Source organism: Danio rerio, chromosome 1, assembly GCF_049306965.1.
Source record: "Danio rerio strain Tuebingen ecotype United States chromosome 1, GRCz12tu, whole genome shotgun sequence".
Lineage (NCBI taxonomy): Eukaryota > Metazoa > Chordata > Actinopteri > Cypriniformes > Danionidae > Danio > Danio rerio.
In genome coordinates this window covers 48559685-48585000 of record NC_133176.1, presented here as the reverse complement: position 1 = coordinate 48585000, position 25316 = coordinate 48559685, and the positions used below count along the sequence as shown (strand labels likewise).

Genomic DNA, 25316 nt, shown 5'->3' with positions numbered 1-25316 from the left:
GGCATAATAAATGTACTGCATGTAGTGTCGTCCCAAATGGAGCAGTTTTTATGAAGTGGAAATTCAAACTGTTTTCCAGATGCCTTTCGACGGTTGCCAAATTAGTAAAATAATAAATGAGCTAACTACCTAATAATACCTTCCTTGAGTAAAGCTGCATTCAACATCGAGAGACGGTATTATCACGATCATAGGAGAATTATACTATCACAATTTAAAATTAATAAATTAATCCAACATGCTCCTTTTGCTACATGATCAAAGCAGCGGCTATAGAGTGAAGGAACTATGTCACTTTGTAGTCTAATCGGCTGCTAGCATAAAACTGGTTCCCTAGATAAAATCCTTCTAGGATTTTCCCATAGGCTTTTTGAAGATAGCAAATAATAAGCTGTGTTTAAACACTGTTCATTACACTTACACTTTTTGTCCAAGCAGATAATCCTCACACGAAAATACAACTTTTATAACTTTTGGATCTTAAATGCAAACGCAAGAACTGAAAAGCTAACATTACGCTATAAACAGACTACAGTGCCTTCGGGGCGCTCGCCTGTGACATCAGCTCGACCCGGCTACAGATAACTTTTCAAACTTATTTTTAGAAATAAGGTCCATGACAGAGTTAATCTCTCCGTTTATGATGATATAATCCATGCTATAAATAGACAAAAAACACATAGACCTACTTGCCTTTTGGATAGCTTTTTTTATGCGAGGAAATGCATCTTGTTTTGCTTTTATGGTTGTTGTAAAAGTTTTAAAACTATACAAATGTGCCTACATAGTATTATCATAAGACCTAAATAAGTGTATCGCTCCTGTGGATGCAGCCCGCTTACCCTAGTAATAGACGACAGAAATGAGGCGTGAGGGACAAGTCTATATGCCTGTAAGTTCCACCTTAGATAGAAAACAACATTCAATATTCCTATATTTTTTGTCACAAAGTACAGTGAAAAGCAGCCTATACAGTCACATCTGCTATAAATTGAGGAGTGTAAATATTGTAGTTATAACATGGAGTTAAATGTGTTCAGACAAAGGAAAAAAAAGCAACGAAAAATCAACTGATCACTTTAAAATGACAGTTGACATGCATTTGTTTCTTACACATTTATTCATACATTTGCATTACTGAGAGCAGGGAAGAGACGGGCAGCACTGGTAAGCAGTATCTTCTTAATAACGTTTAATTAAGATAAATGATCAACAAATTAATCTGTCTTGACAATCTTTACAAGTCAAGGCATTATCTACAGACAATATAAGTTCCCAATTATAAAAATGCTACAAACTGTAAAATACTATTCATTAAAACACAAATACAAATGCCCAACGCAAGCGGCCTGCGTTCCTGACTGACACAACCTGTAGTCCCATTTAGCAACTTCATAGCAGTCGTCTTTTAAAGAAGTGGAACTGATTTTAAAAAACCAGGATTGTGATGTAATTGTTTTATTTAGTAGAATAAAATGTGAAAGTATCTTGAGTTTGAGGTAACCACAAACCCTATTTAAACAATTTAATCCAAATCCTATTAAATAAATCAATTGACTTTGGCACGAGGGAACTGGAACTACTAAAATAACTAACTCGTTTTCGTGTTTTGTTGTGTAGAGTGTAACATCGCCCCAGAGCTGTGGTTGGTCTGTGGATCTGGGCTGTTGTCCTCAGCTGAGTGCCAGAACAGAGGCTGCTGTTATTCTGTAGACACGGAGACGTGTTATTACCCCATGGACGGTAAGCAATATTCAACCATAAAGAGCTAGTTCACCCAAAAATGAAACCTGTCATCATTTATACACTTTCCATTAGTTTTAAACCTGGTAGACACGCACAACAAAGTCATTGCCATTTGTAGTCAATTTTAGCCTACTGTTGAGTCTTTGGATGCGTTTTTAAATGTGTTTTGTTCTGTATTCACCAAAAGTAAAACTCAAACAGGTTTGGAATAACTTGAGGATGGGTAAATACATTTGAGTGATCTATTCCTTCAATTCAAAAGCTTTTTTTTTTTTATTTCAGTTTTCTAGTGGTGTCGATCTCAAGTTTACAAAAATGCTTGCTTGCGTTTTTTTTTTTTTTTTTTTTAACTTCATATTTTTACCCAGATAACAGAAGCATTCAAATGTAAATTTAGTTTTTACCTATTAACACTATTTGAAGTGGTACTAAAGTAAACTTTTTTTTTTCCCCAGGTTAACTCAAGGAATTTAAAGTGTATATATGTGTGTGTGTGTGTGTATGTATGTATATAACTCAAATTATTGATGACATTTCTGTGTGGAGTTTGCAAGTTCTCCCCGGGTTTGTGTGAGTTTCCTCCGGGTGCTCCCTGTCCAAGTCTTGATTGAATAGCTTGCAGTCATTAATACTGTTGCTTACACTTATCTTTCCTCCGCAACCACGCTTACCGCCGCAGTAATATCTGCAAAATGCGCCTGCAGTTTGTGAACACTGGGTGTCGCTTTAACCATAGACGTCATCAGTAAAATATCAACATGCATTTTTCAGCATCTCCAGCTTTGCCTTTTCACAATACTAGATGGGACAGTTTCAGTACACAAATCTTAGAGACTCATAGTCTAGATATTCATCTTTATTCATTCATTTTCTTTTCAGCTTAGTCCCTTTATTTATCAGGGGGTTGCCACAGCGAATTTATCCACCAACTTATCCGGCAAATGTTTTATGCAGTGGATGCCCCTCCAGCCACAACTCAACACTGGGAAACACCCATACACTCTTGCATTTACACACATTCACTACAGCCAATTTAGCTTTTTAAATACACCTGTACCGCATGTCTTTTGGACTGGAGGGGAAACCGGACACCCGCATTTTATGGATTCAAATTACAGTTAGCATTTCTGAGTTTTCCTGTTCTCCCTGGGTTTGTGTGGGTTTCCTCCGGGTGCTCTGGTTTCCCCCACAGTCCAAAGACATGCGCTATAAGTGAATTGGATGAACTAAATTGACTGTAGTGTATGTGTGTATGGATGTTTTCCCAGTACTGGGTTGCAGCTGGAAGGGCATCTGCTGTGTAAAACATATACTGGATAAGTTGGTGGTTTTTTCTGCTGTGGCGACCCTTGATTAATGAAGGGACTAAGCCAAAAGAAAATTAATGGATGAATGCAGTCAATATAATTTTGCCTGTAGTAGTCTAAGGGCTCAGAAGAAGAAACACACGAACTACAGTTATGTTTCTTTTTTCTGTTTTATTCAGAATGCACAATGGATCGACATTTTGTTTTCTCGGTTCAGTCCACCGCCATGGATCCGCCTGTGTCCCCAACCACACTCGTCACTGCTGGAAATAGTCCTTGCGGACCGGAAAGAGTTACTGATGATCTGGCGCTTTTCAAGATCCCACTGGATGAATGTGGAGTCCACAGATACGTGAGTGGATTTCTGACAATATGCATAGTGTATATACAGTAAGTGACCCACAAAACATGTTTCATGGGTGTATTTTTTTTAAACAGCCAAAAATACATTGTATAGGTCAAAATGATTGATTTTTAGTTACTTTAGCAAGTAAATATCAAGTCCCATGGAGATATTTTATACATTTCCCATTGTAAGTGTATCAATTTTTGATTAGTTATGTGCAAGTCATTCTTGTAGATTGTTTTAATGTTTATTTTTGGAAAACCTTACATTCCATATTTAAGTTGTATCTCAACCAAATATCATCCTTTCCTAACCATACATCAATGGAAAGCTTATTGATTCTCCAAACAAAGACGACTGGTCATTTATGACTGATTTTGTTGTCCATGGTCACAATGTGCATGTAAATCTAACTGAGCTGTCTCTAGGAGGTGGGTAAAATCGTCATCTACATGGTAGAGATCCTGAACAGAGTGCAGTCCCTCAGTCTAAATTACGGCACAATCACCAGAGATTCGCCTGTAAGGTACATGTAGTAATTCAGTTACACTGGTTCTCAAACAACCGAGCAGCATTCTGACACATAATATTCCTGTTTTCTCCAGGCTCGTAGTTGAGTGTCGGTATTTACCTGGATCAGTGGTAAGTGTGGGTTACCTGGTTAAAAGCCCCTCTCTTGGACCCTCCATCAAAGCTCAGGGAGTGTTTGGAGTTCAGCTCAGAATTGCTAAAGGTTTGTTTTTAATAGTTTTTGTTTTATTTTTTATTTTAAATATAAACCATCTGCAAGTATATGCTATACATGTGTTTAGGGAAAAGATACATGCGGGTTTTGTGCACTAAATGCCTCTTCTTTTTTCATTCAGATGAGCACTATAAAAACTTTTACCCACAATACCACCAGCCTCTGCAAATGCTGCTGGGGAAACCCCTTTATCTGGAAGTGCGTCTGCTGAACCCTCCGGATCCAACTGCTGTGCTGCTGGTGCATTACTGTGTTGCTTATCCACGCTCTGCAAAATCTGCATGGATCCTCATTTATGATGGGTATGTGCACACTTTAGCACAAAAAAACTGTACAGTTTAAAGTCTTAATTGAATAGCTTGAAGTTGGTCTCACTTTATTATGTTCCCTCCGCCGCCATGTTTACCATATCTGCAAAATTCGCCTGCAGTTTTTGAGGGCTGCGTGTCGCTTTAACCATAAATGTTTCAGTGTGGCCAGCTTTTTTCTTTTTACAATACTAGATGGGATGGTTAAAATTACAAATCTAAGAAAAAACTGTAGTCTAGATATTCATCTTTATCAAAACTATATTTAGTTGTATGCACATTTAGAGAAATTAGTTTTAACATTGAGGTAGCCTAATAGAACTACAATGTATCATGAAGTCACCATAGGTACTGTATGTGATGTGGTGTTCAATTAAAATGTAATTTCTTAGTCCTTGTCTTTTTCAAAGTCTCATTAACATCAAGACATGTATATAAATCACTGTAATAATATTAAAGGGCCAATATATGCTTTACATTCTAACAGAAGCTGTAAAATGTTAGTCGTTTAAACATTATAAAGGTCTTACCATTATAAAACGCTACTCAAAATTATAATCTATTTTCCCTTTCTATATCAGTAAGCACCATTTCTGAGCTCTCTAAATTTTTATAGAGTTTTAAGAGTTTTTACTATTTTTTTTTTTTTCCAGAATTGTAGGTGTCGCAATACTTTTTAATTCTAAAAATGATTGCCCAAAGGTGATGAGGCCTGGTTGAGTCGCATTAGTATTGTTTTACTCCATTTTTCTAAGAGATGCAATTTCAGAGATCCAATATACTGACAAAGATAAATTTGCTTTGCTAAAACTTTCACAGACATGGCCAATATTACTTTTGTGTGTGTTGACATTTCTTTGCATTTATTTGACATTTTCATGATGTCTGATGGGTTTTTTTTTGTGTGCATGTCTTTTCAAAACACATCAGGATTTTAAAATGAGAATGATCTGGTTTTTTTTTTTTTTATTCTAAAAATGTTTATTTATTTTTATTATTTATTTATTTAATTTTTATTTAAATATTTAATTTATTCATTTTATATTCATTCATTTTTCTTTTTATTTATACACTTTTTTTGTGTGTCTGCTAAAAACATTGAGTTTAAAAAGACAAGGCTCTAAATGGCATGCAGATTTTTTATTGAATTCTAAAAATTATTTATTCAATTATTTTTATTTGAATATTTATTTTTTATGTAATATGTAAGTGACCATAAAAAAGTCACAAAATAGTTTTAAAAGTTTTTGTCCTAAAAAACACACACATCAGGAGTTTAAAATGACCAGGCTCTAAAATGGATGCAGATGTTTTGTTTGAATTCTAAAAATGGTAATATGTAGCTGCATTTTGACTGTTTGTATGACCTCTTTAGGTGCCCAAATATTCTTGATCAGACCCCAACCTACCAACCAACTGCTCTTGCAGAGGCTCTAACCAATCATGTCAAACGATTCACAGTCACCACATTCCAGTTCCTGTCTGAGGATACCAATGTGGAAGCAGATGAGGAGGTAAAATATGGCTCTGGAGATGCTTGTAAAACTTGATATCCTCTGAGCCCAGAACATGTCATCTTCAAATGTCACTTTGGCTTTATCTTGTCACAGATTTATTTTATGTGCTCAACGGAGGTTTGCCTGCCCTCAGAAGGTCCATGTGTTGAGGGCTGCTTTGCAGGTGAGTCTCAGCCTCATTTTTTATTTATATATATAAAATGTATGTCTGCCATTTGAATGGGTTTAATGCATGATCAGAGCTCTTGCCAAGAGAAGCCGTACTAATGTTTTGCTAAAGTAGTTTACTTCTCATTCCCATATAGCTTAGCTTACTGGTTTTACTCTTGATTTAGTCAATGAAAACCAAGTCATGTGTTAGCCATGCTGATTAATGCACAATCATGAGTATTACTCAATTATGGCTCCCTGTAGAGATTTTTTTTTAAATCTGAATGACATTTCAACTGCAAGCACAGTATCATATAATAAATTTTGTATTAGCTAATACATAAACTACATAAACTGGGAAAAAAACAAGAAATATGTTCAAAATTAAAGCAGAAATTTATTATGGTAATTCTAGTAGTTTCATATCATGACCTCTTATTTTTCCATTCTCCTTTCATGATCGGATCTTAATTGTGAGCTTATTTTTCAATATTAAATAGAAAGATCAGAAAAAGTCCATACATCCTCTTGGCCATGACTTAGTGGTGTAACGGATCACAAATCTCATGGTTTGGATCACACTATGGTTTTTGACTCAGGGATTAAACCATTTTTCGGATCAGCAAAAAAGAAAGGAGCGAAATGTCAATTGCTTTCCATTTATACAAACGTATTACTGCAAAAATGACTGGTTTTAACAAACAGAACTTGTTGACAGAACCTGTCATTTTATTCAAAATCAAAAAAAAGAACCAGCTGGAAACTTAAAGGAAAATATTCAATAGGAAAAATAATCTTTGCTACTGTTGCTGATAATGCTAAATATAAAAATCTAACATTTTGTGCAACATGTTTTTTTAATCAACGATTCACACAAATCTTCGTTTCCTTAGGTGCATCACATCACTTTTGAAAGCCTATTCAGTCACATGATTTTGATGGTGGTTTGTCGCCACCCATTGGTTAGACAATGTAATAGGCTATATGCACAGCTTGTGTTTTTCAGCCAATGATGAACTTCTGGTTAGAGCTTTATGACTCATGATTATATGATTTCATAAGGTTTCTTTTTACAGCTACGATGTTGTAATGTAATTCAAATGTAATTAGTTACACAGAGTTTAGCATCCATTTGGTTGTTAAAGCGTAAAAAGAGGCGAACGACCGTTAAAATGCAGACACTGTCGTTAGCTGCAGGCGAGTGCAGAAAGTCCATTGAAAATACTGGAGTAAAACAATATCCATATTTTAAAGACATGGTTTGGAAAAAATCTAATTTAATGCAGTGCTTCTCGTTTGATCTGATACCCACTTTGTATTGCATCTCAGCCAGGGGGTGAAGATCGCCATTTTATTTTTTAAGAAATCAGATCTTAAATGGAGTGGTTTTGTATGGAATAACAATTCACCAGAAGCCCTGGGGCTGGCTGACTAAAATTAGAAGTCTGTGTACATATACCCCATTGCTACAACATTCACCAACGTCAAGTTCCATTAAACTGTGATTTTAATCTTTACCATCAACATCAGTGTTTATATCTGAACTATAAACTGTTCTTCCAGTACTTCTGTGTTATTTAATAATTTGTAACAAACTGAAAGTGTAAAAACGGAATCTCTCTTGATCAAACGCAGATTCCAGTGCAGCACTTTGAAGGATTATTAAACGTATTCAAATCATCATCATTTATCATTCATGTTGTGCGGGTTTGAGATCAGGATCTTTTAATGTTTAATTGTGCAGCTTTACACTAAATGCATTAATGCAAGCTAAGCAGTGACAAAAAACACCTTTAATAAATAACCTAAGAAAGCATTTAGGTCCCACCATAACTTTTTCCGTTATCATCATATTTTACAGGGAAGCCAAAATGCTTTCATACATGTGATTTGAATGATGCAAGAGGTGATCTCTCTCTGCAATTGTGATAAATGTTGGATTGACCAACAAATTTAAAAAAGCTAATTGATCAAAAAAAAGTTGTTAATCTTGTGTGATTCAAACTGTGGGTGGTGATTTGTGATCGGTTATACCCTTAAACCTTACCCTCAAATAAAGTGGACAAAAGGTTTCAAGCAAAATAGGAATGTGTGCGCAAACATGTGAAGACTTGTGAAACACCGCTGGCAACATTGATCTTTTTTTACAAGAAGACATTTTAAGTTAATATAAATAAAATGTTACAATTAGACAATTATCAAATGAAATTGCATTGTGTGTGTGTGTGTGTGTGTGTGTGTGTGTGTGTGTGTGTGTGTGTGTGTGTGTGTGTGTGTGTGTGTGTGTGTGTGTGTGTGTGTGTGTGTGTGTGTGTGTGTGTGTGTGTGTGTGTGTGTGTGTGTGTGTGTGTGTGTGTGTGTGTGTGTGTGTGTGTGTGTGTGTGTGTGTGTGTGTGTGTGTGTGTGTGTGTGTGTGTGTGTGATTCATCTGAATTATTTTATTAAAAAAACACCTCTCTCTCCAGATCCCTCTAGCATGACGTCTTGAAAGAAGACAGGAGTTGGAAAACACTTAATTAAATATTACCTTTTGTTCTGTTTGACTCATGTACACATTAAAATTGACAAACAAGCAAGCTTTGGAGCAGTGTCACTTTCTTTTGCTGAAGTTTAACTTAAAATAGCATCAAATTAGAGAAACTAAATGGAAAAAAAGTAAAAGGTCTGATTATTGAATTGTTGCTAAGTGAAACTAATAGCTGTAAACAAAGCAGTTTTGCAGAGACTGAAATGAACCTGCGGTCATCATCTGTGTTGCTGCTCGACTCATTTTTAATCACTCGAGCTACAAATGACTCACTTAAAGTCATGCATCGAAGGTTTTCCTTGCGCTCTTATTGCTGGTGTAAAGCTAGAATGGCACACTTTTTTTACTTTTAGTTTTTAAAGGACTACTTGCTTCAGAAATGACAGAAGTGGCTTTAACATGAAAACATGGATGTGGAAGTAATTTAATGTACAGAAATAATTTATAATACTTTTGTGTCGTGTAAAGCTAATAATACTGTATGTACATTCACAAAGGTCTTAGCTTGGTGTGTAATCAGGGGGTAACTGTTCAGCTGTAGGGTCTGTAGTGTTTTCTGCTGTGTGTGATCAGGTTGGAGCTCTGGCTGAAGGCTTTCCCACATACTTTACACACATGCGGCTTCTCACCTGCACAAAAACAAAGTAAATCTTGGTCTAAAATGCGGGCATGCACACAACACGCTGCTAAAGATAAAATGTATTCAGTGTTTGTAATGTCTGTGCATCTCACCGGTGTGTATGAAGGTGTGTTTCTTCATGTCGGACTTCTGGTGAAATCTCTTCCCACAGTACAGGCAGGGATATGGTCGTGTGTCTGAGTGGATCAGCAGGTGTGTGGACAGAGTGGACGAGCGCTTGAAAACCTTCCCGCATTCCTTACACTCAAACGTTCGCTCCTGACAAATAAAACACATTAAATGTCCTAAATAGTTATTTTATATACATGGTACATTTTAATTGCAAATAATTTTAATAATTCACATGGTTTCATCATTAAGCAAAATATTTATGTAAAAAATTAAACAAGCTTATTTATAAATTGCAAATATTTAATTTTTGCATTGCTTTTTTTTTTTTTTTTTTGCAGTTTATTTTTGTCTGCAACATACAAACTTTCCTTTGCAGTTATTATTTATATATTTATATATATATATTTATATATATATATATATATATATATATATATATATATATATATATATATATATATATATATATATATATATATATATATATATATATATATATATTTTTTTTTTTTTTTTTTAATTTCTTTTGCAAAACTTTGTTGTAATTATATAATACACTTGACACTTAATTAAATGATTAGTTAAATGATTATCATTTTCTTGGGTAGAAATTTGTAAATGTTGTAAGGATAGTGAGAAAATAACTTAATAATAACAATCAGTGTTTTGGGGCTGCACTATGACCCTTATATAGTGCAGTCTGTTAATACACCAAATTATTCTTTATTTGTGTCTGTATTAGGCTAAACTTAATTTCTAACAAGTTTTTTTTTAGTTTTTAACCAATAGTAATCCCTAATGGCATCATTTTTATTATAAGTTTGAGTAATTTAGTCTTGTCTGTAATCTACAGGTGACATTTCTTCCAAATTTAAACCAATGTTGTCATTTAGAGATTTTTATTTTGTAAAACAGCAAAAATGAGTAATATTAGAAACTTACAGCAAATTTAAGGTCATACAGTCTGATAAAATACTCAATATGCATTGAAAAAATACTATAGTAGTAATAATAATGTTTTTGTAATCGTAATACATTACAGTAATGTAAACGAATTAACAAATGATATACTAAGTTTTCTGCAGCTAGGTTTATCAAATACTCAAAACTATAGTAATTATTAGTTTATCAGTTCAATAAATTACTACACTGTGCTGTAGCATTCGGCATACATATACATACAGTGCTCAACATATATAAATACACCCCTCACAAATTATCTTTTAAATTCATGTTTAATAGGAAGCTCTACAATATTATATTTGTGCATATACATTAGATTAGTCAGCACTAAAGCCAAAATCTGGAGCTTATCTAACAAAATAACTTGCGATAACAGTCCAAAACTAGCACACCCAAATTTATATGTTAGAGAAAATTATTATATACAAATTTTTAAAAAAAGAGGAAAAATTAAGAGAAGCAAAAAATAGAAAAATTTAGTTGAAACTTTGTAATATATATATATATATATATATATATATATATATATATATATATATATATATATATATATATATATATATATATATATATATATATATATATATATATATATATATATATGCAATATTTAGCTTGAATTTAATTGCATTATATTTCAGTTTCTAAATATGTTTGGTGACAAAATATTATTTTAATAAATATATCCGTATAATAAATCTGTTGTTTAAAAACATCAAAATACACTGCCATATTTCTTAGAATTTTTCTTTTTTAAATATTTTGAACACCAGAGGGAGACATTTAACAACGGTCCATCGTGAAAACAGAAATGATTGGGGAATAATGGCTGTACCTTTATTCTGCACGGCATCACTGGATCTTTGCTGTCCCGAAACACGAGAGCGCGTCCATGATGTCCGCCATGCGCCCTGAACACGTGCGACTCCAGCCGAGAGAGAGACGAGAAAACCTCATGGAAAAAGTTATAAACAGCACTGTTTAAAGAGAGCCCAGGGAAGTGAAAAGATGTTCCCCTGCCAATGGAAAAGCCCAAGGCCAAAATACAGCGAAATGAAATCAAATGGCAGCTCAAGAAGTATGTGTCTTGCATTTTTTGATGAGTAATATTTACAGCAAGTGATTTCCGATAGTTTAGTAGATGGTGTTTTTGTATTTTAACCTAACATTTCAATTAATAAGCAGCCAGAACAATATTTATGAATTTAAAATAATTGTATTAGAGTAAGTTTTTTTAGAAAAGTTTCAATTTACAGCGTTTATTGAGCTAGCACAGTTTGTTTTTAATTATAAACAATTATTCAGGGCTAGTTAATCCACTGAACAAAAAAACATTGGTTCTGGAAATCTTCAAAGTCTGACCGCGTTCATGTCCACTGGCGGTTTCAGTTTAATGCAATATTCTTAACCACACCCTTCTTACAGTTTGCAACAAGGGAATGATGCGCAAAAAGCCCCACCCCTACTCAATATTCAGTACATCATTAGCATACACTAAAAAAAACAACTCAGCAACTTCCAGTTCATGTAGAATATAAATGTATAGAATGTGATCAAACAGCTACAGATCAGGCATAGTTAACAAAATCTTTAGCAAAAGCTGAATTTTAGAGTAGTATTTTTTGGCAAACTGAATGTTATGGCCTACCTTGCCACATAAGCTGCAGTACTTTGGGCTGACGATAGGGCAGTCCAGAGCACCGTCTCTGCTGCTGAGGCTGTGTATGTCTGCTATGTCTCTAGAATTGACAGGTAACCACTGCACTGGAGACGGTGGAGGCCCGTACCGGAAACCTGCTGGATCTGCACAAACCAGAGAAGAACAAGAAAACTTCAACACATTTAATGGTGGAATGATAGGTTTGTATGCTTTAATGCAGGGGCGGACTGGGACAAAAATTCAGCCCTGGCACTGTAGCCACATCAGCCCACATAGCCACACCGACATAGCCCCACCCACGGACACGCACATTCACTATTTATTTTGGTGTACAGATGGTGAAATAATATGACATTCTTGCCAGATTTTGATTACGTTAAAAATTGTTAACATTACGTAATTGGTTTGATTACGGTAACCTCGGATTGGGTCGGCCCATCTTGAAATCAGGCTGCTGTCGCATATTGGTCCAAATGCTTAACATTTATTATTATTACTATTATTATTATTATCATCATCATCATCATCATAATATCACATCTAGCAAGAGATAAAAGCTGCCTCCACATAAAAACAATACATTAAAAAAAAAAAACTGACCGGCCCACATTTAAAAATTGGTCCGGCGCTTCTGGCATTTGCCAGAATTGCCAGATGGCCAGTCCGCCCCTGCTTTAATGAGTTTTTTTGCCAATATATAACATGCTCCAATATTCTTTGCTGCATCAAATATTTTGATCAGAGATTAAAAGTTTAAAGTTTGTTGTTATTTTACTCACTCAGATCATCCACGATATGAGTGACCTTTTTTTCAGTGCGACATAAAAAATATTTTAAGCTGAAACTGACTTTTTTTATAAAATGCTAGTCAACGGTACTTTCATTGCAAAAAAAAAACAACAACTCAGAATTAGTCAATGCTAATGTTCAGTTTCTTGCACACAATAGCTTTGCTTCATACGACCCCATGTATCATCGGGAGCCACCGGCGTCTTCTTTTGTATTTCTTTTGATACTCAGAATGATAGTTGACTTGTGTTTTATGAATCACCCAGGACTGCGGTTTCAGCTTAAAATCGTCATTAATATTCATATTTATCACATCTTGAAGAGCCCGAGGCTGAGCAAAATAACATGCTCATTTTGGTGTCCCTTTTTCTCTTACATACCCATATTCCATCCATTATCGGGACTGTTGTGTGTGCTGTTTTGCTGCGTGATTGGAGAATATTGTTGTGTCTCTTGTCCTGACTCCTCTGGCAGGGTAGCCACTTTTATGGGGACAGACCAGCCCACCAGGCCTAGATAGGGCACGTCAGCAATGGGAAGAGAGGAACGGAAGCCTCCCTTCTTGCTCTTTTTCACCAGAAAAGATCGAGGCATAATGAACAGAGAGAAGCTGTGACAGTACTGTTGTTATGCTGAAAATGAAGCGGAGTACATATATAACAACATGGTATGATGCAAATTGAATGAATGTTAAATATGTATTACTTTAAATGGATAGTTCACCTAAAAATGAAAGTTATGTCATCGTTTTTTCATCATACTGAAGAATGTTGGGGTAAACAACAGCCATTGACTTTTATGTTATTATTATTTTATTTCTACTATGAAAGTGAATGGCAGCTTTTTCCAATATTCTTTATAAAATCTTGTTTTGTGTTTGTTTATTTATTTATTTGCACACAGGGGAAAGCACAGATTTTGTCTATGGCTTTGATTCAGCGTCAGTGACTCCTAGTTTTGAAAGCAACAGCTTTCACGAGAGCAGAAATGCAGTTTACAAATTAAAGGATAAAGCGTGTTTTCATTAAGAAAATGCATTTTTGAAAATGAAATATGATTCCAGGTTACTGGAAAAAGTGTTCTCATCTCGCATGTCAGAGATTCTCAGTTAGTAATCAGCAAATTCACAACGGTGCATTTCTGTTGCAATAAACTCATTTATTTAAGACATTTTCTTTTTTATAACATGTTTTTACACCTGATTGATTAAAAAAAATCATAGCAAATAGCATGTAGTCTAATGTACTGCTTTAAATAAGAGTTCATTAAATGACATATTTTAAATTAAACAGTAATGATAATTATGACAAATCTGTTACAATCTTGATTATCTTTCAACATTTAGTCATGAAATGACTGATTACTAGCATTCACTACTAAAATATTTACTACAGCAACTCTTGATTTATATTAACTGGGAGGAAAGACAAAGAAAATAAATATTAAAAATGTATACCTTTTGGGAAAAAAAAGTTAAATTAATTTCATCAGAACTTAAATTTGACAGTAATTGCAATGTTATTTTCTTCTAAAAATCACCACTGATCAGAGGCATTAATAAAAAATGAAAGTGCGAACAACTCGCTTTGTTTGAAAAATCAGTATAGGCTGTTTTGTTTATTGCATGTAATGCATTTAGAAGCCATTTTGTGCTTCTGGTGTTGCAAGGCACTGAAGCAAGTATCATAAAATTATTTTTATTAATCAGAATTCATATATTTAAGCTTCTCTTGAGTGTTTGTGACTTTTGTGCAACAATTAAATACAGTAGGAAATTAGACATTCACTCTTAAAAATAAAAGTTCTTCTCTGGCGTTGATGGAAACTTTCTCATTCACAAAATAATTTGCATTGCAGAAAAGGTTGTTTTTAAATATTTTTTTTTTTTCTCCAAAGAAATTAATTTGAGAATGCTTCTATGGGGTCCTTTTAGTGCATTTCTGTTGTGTAATATTATCATTTAAAAATATGTTCATGAATTTATGAAAGTGTATCTGTTTGCAAACATCTGCAAAAATATTTATGTTTATCTAGGACAAATGAATGTTTAAAAATGTTACATTTAATATTTAATTTATAACATTTCACTGTGGTGTTATCTGAGGAAATGTGTAAGCATTTTAATTGAAAAATAAATAAGCTACCATTATTTTGCAGACGTAGGTATATTAAAACCTTAATCCACTATCAGACCAGAAAACGAATTTTATTTTAATTAACGGCTGCTGAATCAATATGCATTTAAAACTACTATAAAAACAGACTTACCAGATGTGTCCCAGGCCAGCCAATGATAAGGTGTTTCTATAATATAATGCACATTAACACAAGTTGAACTTTTTTTTTTTAAGTATTATTACAAACAGATCAGACTGAGCTGCGCTGTGTTGTGTCGCTCAGTCACCAGCAGTAATAAATCACTGAGAGGACAGGTGCGCGCGCTCCTTAAAGCGCAGCAAAACTGAAACTTTGGGTAGTGCGCGTTCACAAAACGGCCGACCGCAGACGCGTCAGTTTCCGCCGCGCGCTTTGCCTGAGCTGATGCTAACCGTAACTGCTGCTGCACGGCTAAGGAAAGCTATAAATCAGAGTGGTCTCGTCGAAAACAACGCATACAGGCTACACCATATTTCATTCTGTTTATCTGTGGAGATGACTAATAGAAAAGTACTGCCATGATTTCCTGTTCTCATCGCAATTGATTGAGTCTCTCATGCAGTTTACAGCAAGTTTAAAGCTTATAGCAGACAGATGTGGTTTTAAAGGTGTTATTTTGACTGATTTCTACTCAGGTTTGCTTTTAAACTGCATCAGACCACCGCGCAGACGAGGAGGAAGAGACGAGGAAAAGTAAAAGTGATGAGGCAGGCTGTAGAAAGACTGATGGACCGATTGTGGTTGTTTAAGGTGCAACAAGAGTTGCTCTTTTTTTTTGCCTGTGCTTTAAACCATACAGAATAACTGACTTTGGGATCTCACACTAAGGTCAACAGGGGTGACATTTGCTCAGTAGGAAGAGCTGCAGTTTACTGGCTCAGCAAGACGTAAACAATGTGTAAAATGAGGCAAATCTCCACTTGATCTCTTTAGAAAGCCACTGTTGTTTTCAAGTCGATAGTAGCCCATTTTTAAGTTGTAAGAGTGGCCTATAGTTAAAGGGATAGTTCACCTACCTCTGAAAATTGTCATCATTTACTCACACTTGTTCAGTTTCTTTTTCTTTTTTTTTTTTTTTTACACAAAAATAACATAAAAGCAGGAAAATGGTTACCATCGACTTTACCTATATTAATTTTCCTACTGTTGCAGTTATTGTTTAAAATTTTGTAGCTTTCTTCAAAATTCTTCTTTGGTGTTGATGGAAACTTTATCATCCACTAACTATTTTGCATTGCAGAAAAGGTTTTTTTTTTAATTATTCAAAGAAACACATTTAAGAAAGCTTCTGGGGTCCTTTTAGTGCAGTTATTGGTTACCATATTTTGTAGCTTGCCTCAAAATTTGTTCAACAAAATAAATAAATACTTAGTCCCCCCCTTCTTTTGGGCGAACCATCCCTTTAAGGGGGGCTTTTTTTGTTAAGAGTATAATGTCACACAACCAGCTGAATTCACAAAACAATATATTTGCATCCATATATACATTTAAAGTATAAGTTAAAAAAAAAAAGTCACATTGCTGGTTTTTCAAGATTTGTTGTTGATTTGAACATTAAAGATGATTGTACAGAGAAGTATTTGGAAGTGAAACAAGTTGTCTCTAGAAAAACTTCAGCATCATTAACTTTCGAAGTCAATTCCTGCAGGGCCGCAGCTCAAAACAAATATTGTTTTGAACACCTCAATTATGTGTTTGATTAGGGTTGGAGCAAAATGGGTGTTGGCATGTCTTTGTGGAGTTTGCGTGTTCTCCCCATGTTCATGTGCGTTTCCCCTGGGTGCTTCGGTTTTCCCCACAGTCCAAATCCATGCACTATAGGTGTATTGGGTAAACTAAATTGGCCGTAATGTGTGTGTGAATGAGTGTTTATGGATGTTTCCCAGTACTGGGTTGCAGCTGGAAGGACATCCGCTGTGTAAAACATATGCTGGATAAGTTGACGGTTCATTCAACTGTGGCGACTCCTGATGAATAGAGTAACTAAGCCAAAGGAAAATGAATGAATGAATGAAAAGTGACATGGCTTTTGTTGTGATCCAGGGTCACATACGCTCATAGTCTTGCACACCAGTGATCACTAATATGCAATATAATACCGACACATGACACAGAGATGTGAATTTGCCAGTGTATAGCATCAATGTTTATTCTTTTTTTTAAAGAGCCCATATTATACATGAAATAAGGTCATATCTTGGTTGTAAGGGTCTCCAACAACAGTCTAATATGCATGCAAGGTCAAAAAACACTTTCATGGTCTTATAATCTGCATTTATTTTTATCTAATTATCCCAGCGACTCCTGTATGAATCGTCCAGTGATTCATTTGTTCCCAAACCCCTCCTTAGCGCGGAGCTAATCTGCGCTGATTGGACCGATGACAGTCTGTCGCGATTGGTCGACTGCCTTCAGTCAGAGAGGGAAATGGCCAATAGCTAATCAGCAATTTAAAAAGTAATCACAGTTCATACACGCTCGATAGTGTAGGCGTGGACTTTAGCTGCCACACTATGGCGAGTGGATAGTGCCACGGATAACCGAACGAAGGAGACAGTCGTGTACTCGCCATACCACACACACACAAAAACACACACACACCTCCGGATGACAACGCTCCCGCTTCAGCCCGCACCCGCCAGGTTTTAGCCTGAGAACCCGCTCCGTTTTCTGCCCGCCGCGCCCGGTCCCGCTAGAGCGGAGAACACAACCAAAAATCACCCAGTATACAGTCCAGACAGCCAAGCTGTCTGTACACACACAGCACAAAGTACACAGAGCTCGTTCGTTCGTTCGCTCTCTCTCTCGCTCTCTCTCTCTCTCTCTCCCCGCGCCAGATTTCTGCGGCGCGGGAATACATTTCCGAATAAATCGCGGGAGCAGAACTCTAGCACGGAGCTCCATAAACAAACAGCACGCGTCGCGTTTTTAACGTGACTTTGCACGCGATAAGATAATATATCCAGTTAACCTGATACAGTACACGCGGTTACAAGTAACAAATCACAACTAAATACATTTGCAAGCTAGAGTAAACGAGGCAACAACTTTAACCGCACGTACTTACACTTGAGAAATGTAGGAAGAAACCCATCCTGACGTCCATCAGTTACTCTTTACTGATCCTTCCTTTAACAAACTCAGATGAAGTATTCTTTGTAGCATGTAGCTTCCAGAAGTTTCCAACTGCTTGGTTATAATGCTGATGTTTCATCTTTGGGTAGAGACTCAATATATCCATCTGCAGTGTGACTTCAATCGACCGGCATGTTTGTGTGCGTGTGTTTGTGGGTGTGCGTGTGTTTGTGGGTGTGTGTGTGTGTGTGTCTGGGTTACTGCGTCAGAGGGCGGGGCCTCAGGTTTGAAATCTCCCGGGTTTGCGCGTGCACGTGAAAAACTTTGTTTCGTTCGTACGTCATGGCGAAACACCTAATGAGTCGGTATCAAGGCGACTCGTTTGAAGCACTATGATTCGACTCTTTTATAGATGAATCAACAGTTTTAAACACTGTATTCTTACAGATTTAAGCCTTAGCTGGATACTTCACTTCACTTAGAGCTGTGTTACACACTACATGGAGGGGAATTTTCAAAAACCCATAATATGGGCTCTTTAAAATACATGTTATGTATCATCAAATACAGAACGCTGGATCATCATTTGATAACACTGCCATTGATATAATCTTGTCATTCTTAGTAACACATCAGTAGAAGAAGTGTAGGAGAGAGAGGATGTGGTCAGACGGGCTGTGATGCTAAAGGGGACGACTGGACATTTACACACTGGTGGACGGAGGTAAGGCAGCTATTGGAGCATTATAGAGGACATGATGTCACTTATGACCTCATGCCCTCGCTGGCCGTTTGTTTACTGTAATATGGCTACAGCTGAAAACCTAATGTGAATGAAATCTGGACCTCTACTTTTGGGGTTGCTGTTTTGACACACAGTGTTTGAAAATGAGCATAGATGTACTAAGAAAAAAAAAACCGTGCATAGTGTACACATTTAGTTTGTAACACTTTGATGACAACAAAACTAAAATTATAATAAAAAATAAATAAGGCCAAACATTTCCCCCTCGATTTAATAAAAGCATCTTAAAATTTTTATGATGCACTGCTATTTAAAACATATGAGAAGGTATTTAAATATTACCTCATTATTATGCACTCACCGGCCACTTTATTAGGTACATCTTACTAATACAGGGTTGGACCCCCTTTTGCATTCACAACTGCCTTAATCCTTCGTAGCACAGATTCAACAAGATACTGGAAATGTTCCTCAGAGATTGTGGTCCATATTTACATGATAGCATCACACAGTTGCTGCAGATTTGTGGGCTGCACATCCATGAATCTCTCATTCCACCTCAGGTGCTCCATTGGATTGAGATCTGGTGACTGGGGAGGCCATTTGAGTACAGTGAACTCATGTCATGTTCAAGAAACCAATTTCATCAATTTTGGTGAGCCTGTGCCAACTGTAGCCTCAGTTTTCTGTTCTTAGCTGACAGGTGTGGTCTTCTGCTGCTGTAGCCCATCCGCCTCAAGGTTGGACGTGTTGTGCATTCAGATTTGCTCTTCTGCATACCTCGATTGTAGCGAGTGGTTATTTGAGTCACTGTTGCCTTTCTATCAGCTGGAACCAGTCTGGCCATTCTCCTCTGACATCAACAAGGCATTTGTGCCCACAGAACTGCCGCTCGCTGAATATTTTCTTTTTATCAGACCATTCTCTGTAAATTCCAGTAGATCAGCAGCTTCTAAAATACTCAGACCAGCACATCTGGCACCAACAACCACGCTACATACAAAGTCATTTAAATCACCTTTCTCCCCCATTTTTTGCGTTAACAAGGCGTTGGACAGGTGTACCTAATAAAGTGGCCGGTGAGTGTGAGTGTGCTTGTTTGCACTGTCATAGGTTGATCATCCAACTACAACACATCTATGAACCCAATAAGGTTAATTATAATCGCTGCTGATGACAACCCTCAAAACAAGTAAACAAAAGATAAATCTCAGCATTAGAGATGCTACAAAAATCTGATTACAGTACTAATATAGCCTGTTTCAACTGAAATGTTAATATAATGTTTCTGCGATATGTTAAGACTCATAATACCTCCAGGTTATTTAATATATTATAATGTTATTATATTATTATCATCATAAAATCAGCCATCCTTTTATATTAAAAAATAACATAAAATTCAGCCATTCCAAAGGTGGAAACTAGTTTGTTTCAATAAACCAGGCATTAAAAAAAGCAAAAATATGACACAATCCTGTTTAGGATACAATGATTTGTCAAATACTGTAAGAATGAGTTGTTTTAATGAAAAGTCAACTCAATTAACACCAGTGGTTACCAAACCTAATTTCTAAACAGACATTTCTTATTTCCTATTAGCAAAAAATTTCTTCAGAGCAAATGGTCACACCACAAAACCGTTGCATGTGTTGTAATGTAGTTGTGAAGACAGCTTCCTTCAAATGCATGAAACCCAACAGTCCCAAACCCCAACAAAAGTTGGTGAAATGAAAGATTCTCTACTGGGACCCTCTGAGGTTTCCTTTCAAGAGAAATCAAAGACACAAAGCAACTTCCTTTACTTCCTTTTACAAACAACTGTTGTGTTCTGAAACCAGCTTTAAATGTTACAGAACAGGAAGGATGTTTAAATCAGAGTAAGGAGCTGATGCTTTTCGTTTAATCATCAATATTATTAGGATGAGCTGATCTTTTTCTTATTGGAAAGAATGATACAGTTATTGCTCACTCATTTTCTCCTTTTGTCAGGTACATAAAACATTTTGAATCATGCAAAAGGAAATTTCAGATTGGCTGAAGGAAAATATCTATTTCACAAATACAGCAGCAAACCATTAAAGGCTTAGTTCACCCAAAATTTAAAATTCTGTCAATGTTTTTACTCAAATATTAATCTTCAGAACACAAATTTGTATTTATATATATAAACAGATTTAATTAAGCTTTGAAATGAAGCTTTGAAACATTTCAGAGCGCTCAACTTTGCTTGCTTGACAAGTGAGAACCAATGAGTTGTTTTGTGTCGAACAGTCATGCTTGAGTTTTCGTTTGCTGATCAATGTTTACATGCGAATAAAAGTCTAAATGACATGTTCAACAAACAAAGCAACCATTAAACCAATCAATTATTATGGCATTGTTATTAAAATCTTTTAAAAATCTTTTATTTTATTCTGTCTTCATTTACTAACCCATCACTTATTCAAAATCTGTTTAATTTAAGTTTCTGTCTTTTGTTGAATACAAAAGAAGATACAGTTGAAGTCAGAATTATTCGCCTCCGTTTATTTTTTTTTTTCCCAAATTCTGTTTAACAGAGAGAAGATTTTCTCACATTTCTAAACATAATAGTTTTAACAACTCATTTTTAATAACAGATTTATTTTATCTTTGTCATGATGACAGTAAATAATATTTGACTAGATATTCTTCAAGACACTTCTATACAGCTTAAAGTGACATTTAAAGGCTTAACTAGGTTAATTAGGTTAACTAGGCAGGTTAGGGTAATTAGGAAAGTATTGTGTAATGATTGTTTGTTCTGTAGACTATCAAAAAATATATAGCTTAAAGAGGCTTATAAAACTTTGAAATGGTTTTTAAACATGTTAAAGCTGCTTTTATTCTAGCCGAAATAAAAGGGGGGCTAATAATTCTGACCTCAACTGTACTTTGAAAAACATTAGTAGCTGGCACCCATTGAATTTTTCCTACTGCTATGGTTGTCGATGGTGTTCAGGGTAATGTGTTACAAGTAACGTGAGTTACGTATAATATTACTTTTCTAAGTAACAAGTAAAGTAACACATTACTTTTCAAAATTAGGTAATAATATTTGAGTTACTATTTTGAAAATATAACGGGACTTCCTTTTTTTGTTTAATTAATTAGCTTTTAAAAAAATAAATTGCTGAATTAAAATGAATTAAAGTAATCACAATGAATCACACAGTCAATGAGAGGATGTGTTCATTATTTTGAACGCATTGAAGAAAAGGAAAAAGGGTTTGTCTCAATGGACAGTGATTTTACTCAAGACAAATAGTACAAAAGTAGCAAACGCATGTATAGCTCTGGGGTCAGGAATATAAGGAATTCTCAGATAACATTATCCTAAAATATTATTTTTTGATGTGTTTTTTTAAAGGTAAATGAAGATTATACAGCGCATTGTTATTTGCAGAACTCCTCTATTAAAAAAAGAAAGAAAAAAAGTCCTGAAAGGGATCAAGCCTTACTCATGTAATAAAAAGTAAACAAAAGTAACTTAATGCATTACTTACCATAAAAAGTAACTAAGTAATGCAACATTTTGTGGGAGTAACTCGATATTGCAATTCATTACTTTCAAAAAGTAACTTTTCCCATGATTGTCGATATGTGCAACCAGCATTCTTCAAAATATCTTTCAAGAGTTCACACATAGCTGATGATTGATTATAAAGCGAGTTTGGCATGCTGTCCTGGGAGAGAGCCCTGAGCCCAAAGATTCTCGACCCCGGGGCTCCCTCCCATTTGCACAGCAAGAGGGGAGTTTGAGCTCAGGTAGATCACGAGAACTTCCCCCTTATTTAGAAGTTTTGCTATGTAGAGATATACTGCTGGTTAATAGCTCTATTATAGTGCTAATTTGGATAGATCAATTCACTAATTCACTTATGACACATGTTTTTGGACAGTTGGAGGAAATCAGAGAACCCGGGGGAAATCCACATGAGCAGGAGAAAATGTAAACTCTGCACAGAAATGACCACTGGCCTGTTAAGGATTTGAACCGGTGACAATTTTACTGTGAGGCAACAGTGCTAACCACTGGGCCACCGTGCCGCCCTATAAACAGAAAGGTTGAGGAGTATGGCTGATTTATACTTCTGCGTGGATGCACAGCCCTCGCGCACCTCTCTAAAAATGTAATGATGAAGCGAGTGTTTACAAGTGTGGAGTCCCGTGAAAGAGCTCTAGATGGAGACTGTTGTTTTGTGTTCACCCTATGATTAAAGTTGTTGCATGTCTGCCGATTCTGCCTCACAATGAGCGATTTTGAGCCATTTGTACATTTAGGTAGCGTTCAGAAAAAACAAAACACCAGCGAAGAAACTCAATACAGAGGAACAAACACCTCACTGCCATCTAGTGTTATTGCAGAGCAACACAAACAGTGCACTCGACGCAGAAGTATAAACAGGCTGTAGGGGTGGAAGGAGGGATTTTTAAAGGCAAAGATAACTAAAGCAAGAAACTCTTGTTATTTATAGTGAGTTAGGAATCATCTGATGGTGAATCATGCGTTAGTTAATGAGGGACTAGCCGTGATCAATCATAAGCATGAGATCCTCTCAAAATTAGTTTATAAATAAACTTCACTTTGTATTCAACAGATAAAAGATTCTCATTAACTAATTAAAACCATGTAAGGGTGAGTAAAAAAGATAATACAAGTAATAAAAGTGTTTTGGGTGAGCTGACATTCAATGGAGAAGCAGGCCATTTTCATGTGTTCTGAAGGGAAACTAATTGTATGGGATTTGGAATGACACGTTAAAGACAAAAGATGACAGAATTTGTTTTCAGCCGAATTAACTCTTTAATAAATAATTCTGCAGGAGACGAGAAAAACATTTCAGCCAATCCAACACTGTGTTCAATTAAAACAGCAACCCCAGATTATCTTCAGCACCAACAAGCACTCACAAGTAGATATGCTTTATAACTTATTTCATATTCCGCACAACTGTAAAAGCTTCCCCTTGAAATGCATCACAGAATCAGAGATATGACAGAGAGCAGCTTCTCAATGTTATTTAAGTAAAGGGTGCAAATATCTCGAGCAAACGAATGGCATCGTTCTCAGAAAGTCATGTAAACACCAAAAGAAATAAAGGTCTGGTAAATACAATGCTCAATGCGCTTCAGAGAAATGTGGTGGGGAAGGAGAAGACACTGATGTGTCCATGTGTGGTCAGACAAACACGGCATCTGAGACAGTACTGAGACAGATGGTTACGAAATTGCGGCTAGAAAAATTAAAGTGACCAAACTCGAGTCAAAGGAAGAAGACAAGTATGAAATATTTGTATATATACAAAAGTAAGTATATTTAGTACGTATATATACAAAATCTCACGTTAATTTGTGTATTAACTGTGATTTGCTTAGCAGTTGCTCTTGTTTGTAAACCATTCAAATACTTCAGTCAAATGCAAGCAAGTTTAGCTCCATAAATGAAGGATTTTCTTCAACTTAACCAAGAGCAAGTCATCACCAATGTGTAGGATGTTTCTTCAGTATTAGCACATGTCATTTTGAAGGGCAGGTTCATCCCAAAATGAAAAATACTGTCATTTATAGCGGTGTTTCTCAACCATGTTCCTGGAGGATCCCCCAGCTCTGCACATTTTTCTGTCTGCTTAACCAAACACACCTGATTTTCAGCTCATAAGTTAGACTGTAAAACCTCTAATGGGTGTGACAAACAAAGGAGACATCCACAACATGCAGTGCTGGTGGTCCTCCAGGAATGTGGTTGAGAAACACTGATTTACAGTACTTGCCCTCACACTGTAAACAGTGATTAGCTGACTTAAAAAGTAAGTAAGAGCTTTTAAAGCAGTTAGTTGGCTTTACTTTAAAAAGTGAGTTAACCCATTGCATTGGAATTATTAAGTAAATGAACTATATGCATAATTATATAATTAAGTCAACCTAACAGTTACAACAGGTTTACTCACTTATTTAAGTAAAGTAACTAATCATCTTTTACAGTGCAGGTTTTTATTCAACATTACAGACTTTTGTTCATCTTCACAGCACATTTAAAGTCAGATCTGAGAGAGTTCTTTCTCTACTCACCCAAAACTCCTTCCTAAAAACCTTTCATAATTTTCATAAAAAGTAATTTTAATTCAAGTCTTCTAATGAGGCATGATTGCGGATTAATTTTTTTATTCATTTCAGCACATCCGTACTTGCTTGACACATGGGAACTAACCTCATTGGTTCTCACTAGTTAAATACGCATGTCTTAGCAGTGAACGCTGAACACACTGTTTGCTGATCAGTGGCTGTTTACATGCACCCAGTTTCAATAAATCTGAAAGAATTCAATCCAGTTGAAGATGTACCGTGTTTATATGTACCATAAACAATGCAATCTGATAGAAATATTTGTGTAAACATTATTACTTTTTTTTACTTGGCCAGTTCTTTTCTCCAGACAACATGCACTACCTGAAAAAGTCTTGTCGACTATCCAAGTTTTAGGAACAACAAATAATAACTTGACTTTT

The 25316-nt window shown here is 35.6% G+C and overlaps 2 protein-coding genes across 4 annotated transcripts in view; one reads left to right on the top strand and one right to left on the bottom strand.

Moving 5' to 3' along the window:
- The window catches only part of zmp:0000001145, a 19614-nt gene extending 10919 nt beyond the window's left edge, over positions 1-8695 (top strand). Inside the window, exons 12-19 of the mRNA XM_073953826.1 lie at positions 1621-1743; positions 3233-3405; positions 3828-3925; positions 4005-4132; positions 4266-4446; positions 5828-5966; positions 6063-6132; positions 8585-8695. Coding sequence (XP_073809927.1) covers positions 1621-1743; positions 3233-3405; positions 3828-3925; positions 4005-4132; positions 4266-4446; positions 5828-5966; positions 6063-6132; positions 8585-8607 — 935 coding nt within the window. The 3' untranslated portion in view covers positions 8608-8695. The remainder of the gene's footprint in view (positions 1-1620; positions 1744-3232; positions 3406-3827; positions 3926-4004; positions 4133-4265; positions 4447-5827; positions 5967-6062; positions 6133-8584) is intronic.
- A 359-nt stretch (positions 8696-9054) lies between these two features.
- evi5l (ecotropic viral integration site 5 like) overlaps positions 9055-25316 on the bottom strand; it is an 86374-nt gene continuing 70112 nt past the window's right edge. For all 3 annotated transcript variants that reach the window (XM_009293538.5, XM_021477008.3, XM_009293540.5), the window contains 4 exons: positions 12009-12163; positions 11196-11312; positions 9379-9544; positions 9055-9275 (listed from right to left, as the gene is read on the bottom strand). In XM_009293538.5, coding sequence (XP_009291813.4) covers positions 9178-9275; positions 9379-9544; positions 11196-11312; positions 12009-12163 — 536 coding nt within the window. In that variant the 3' untranslated portion in view covers positions 9055-9177. The remainder of the gene's footprint in view (positions 9276-9378; positions 9545-11195; positions 11313-12008; positions 12164-25316) is intronic.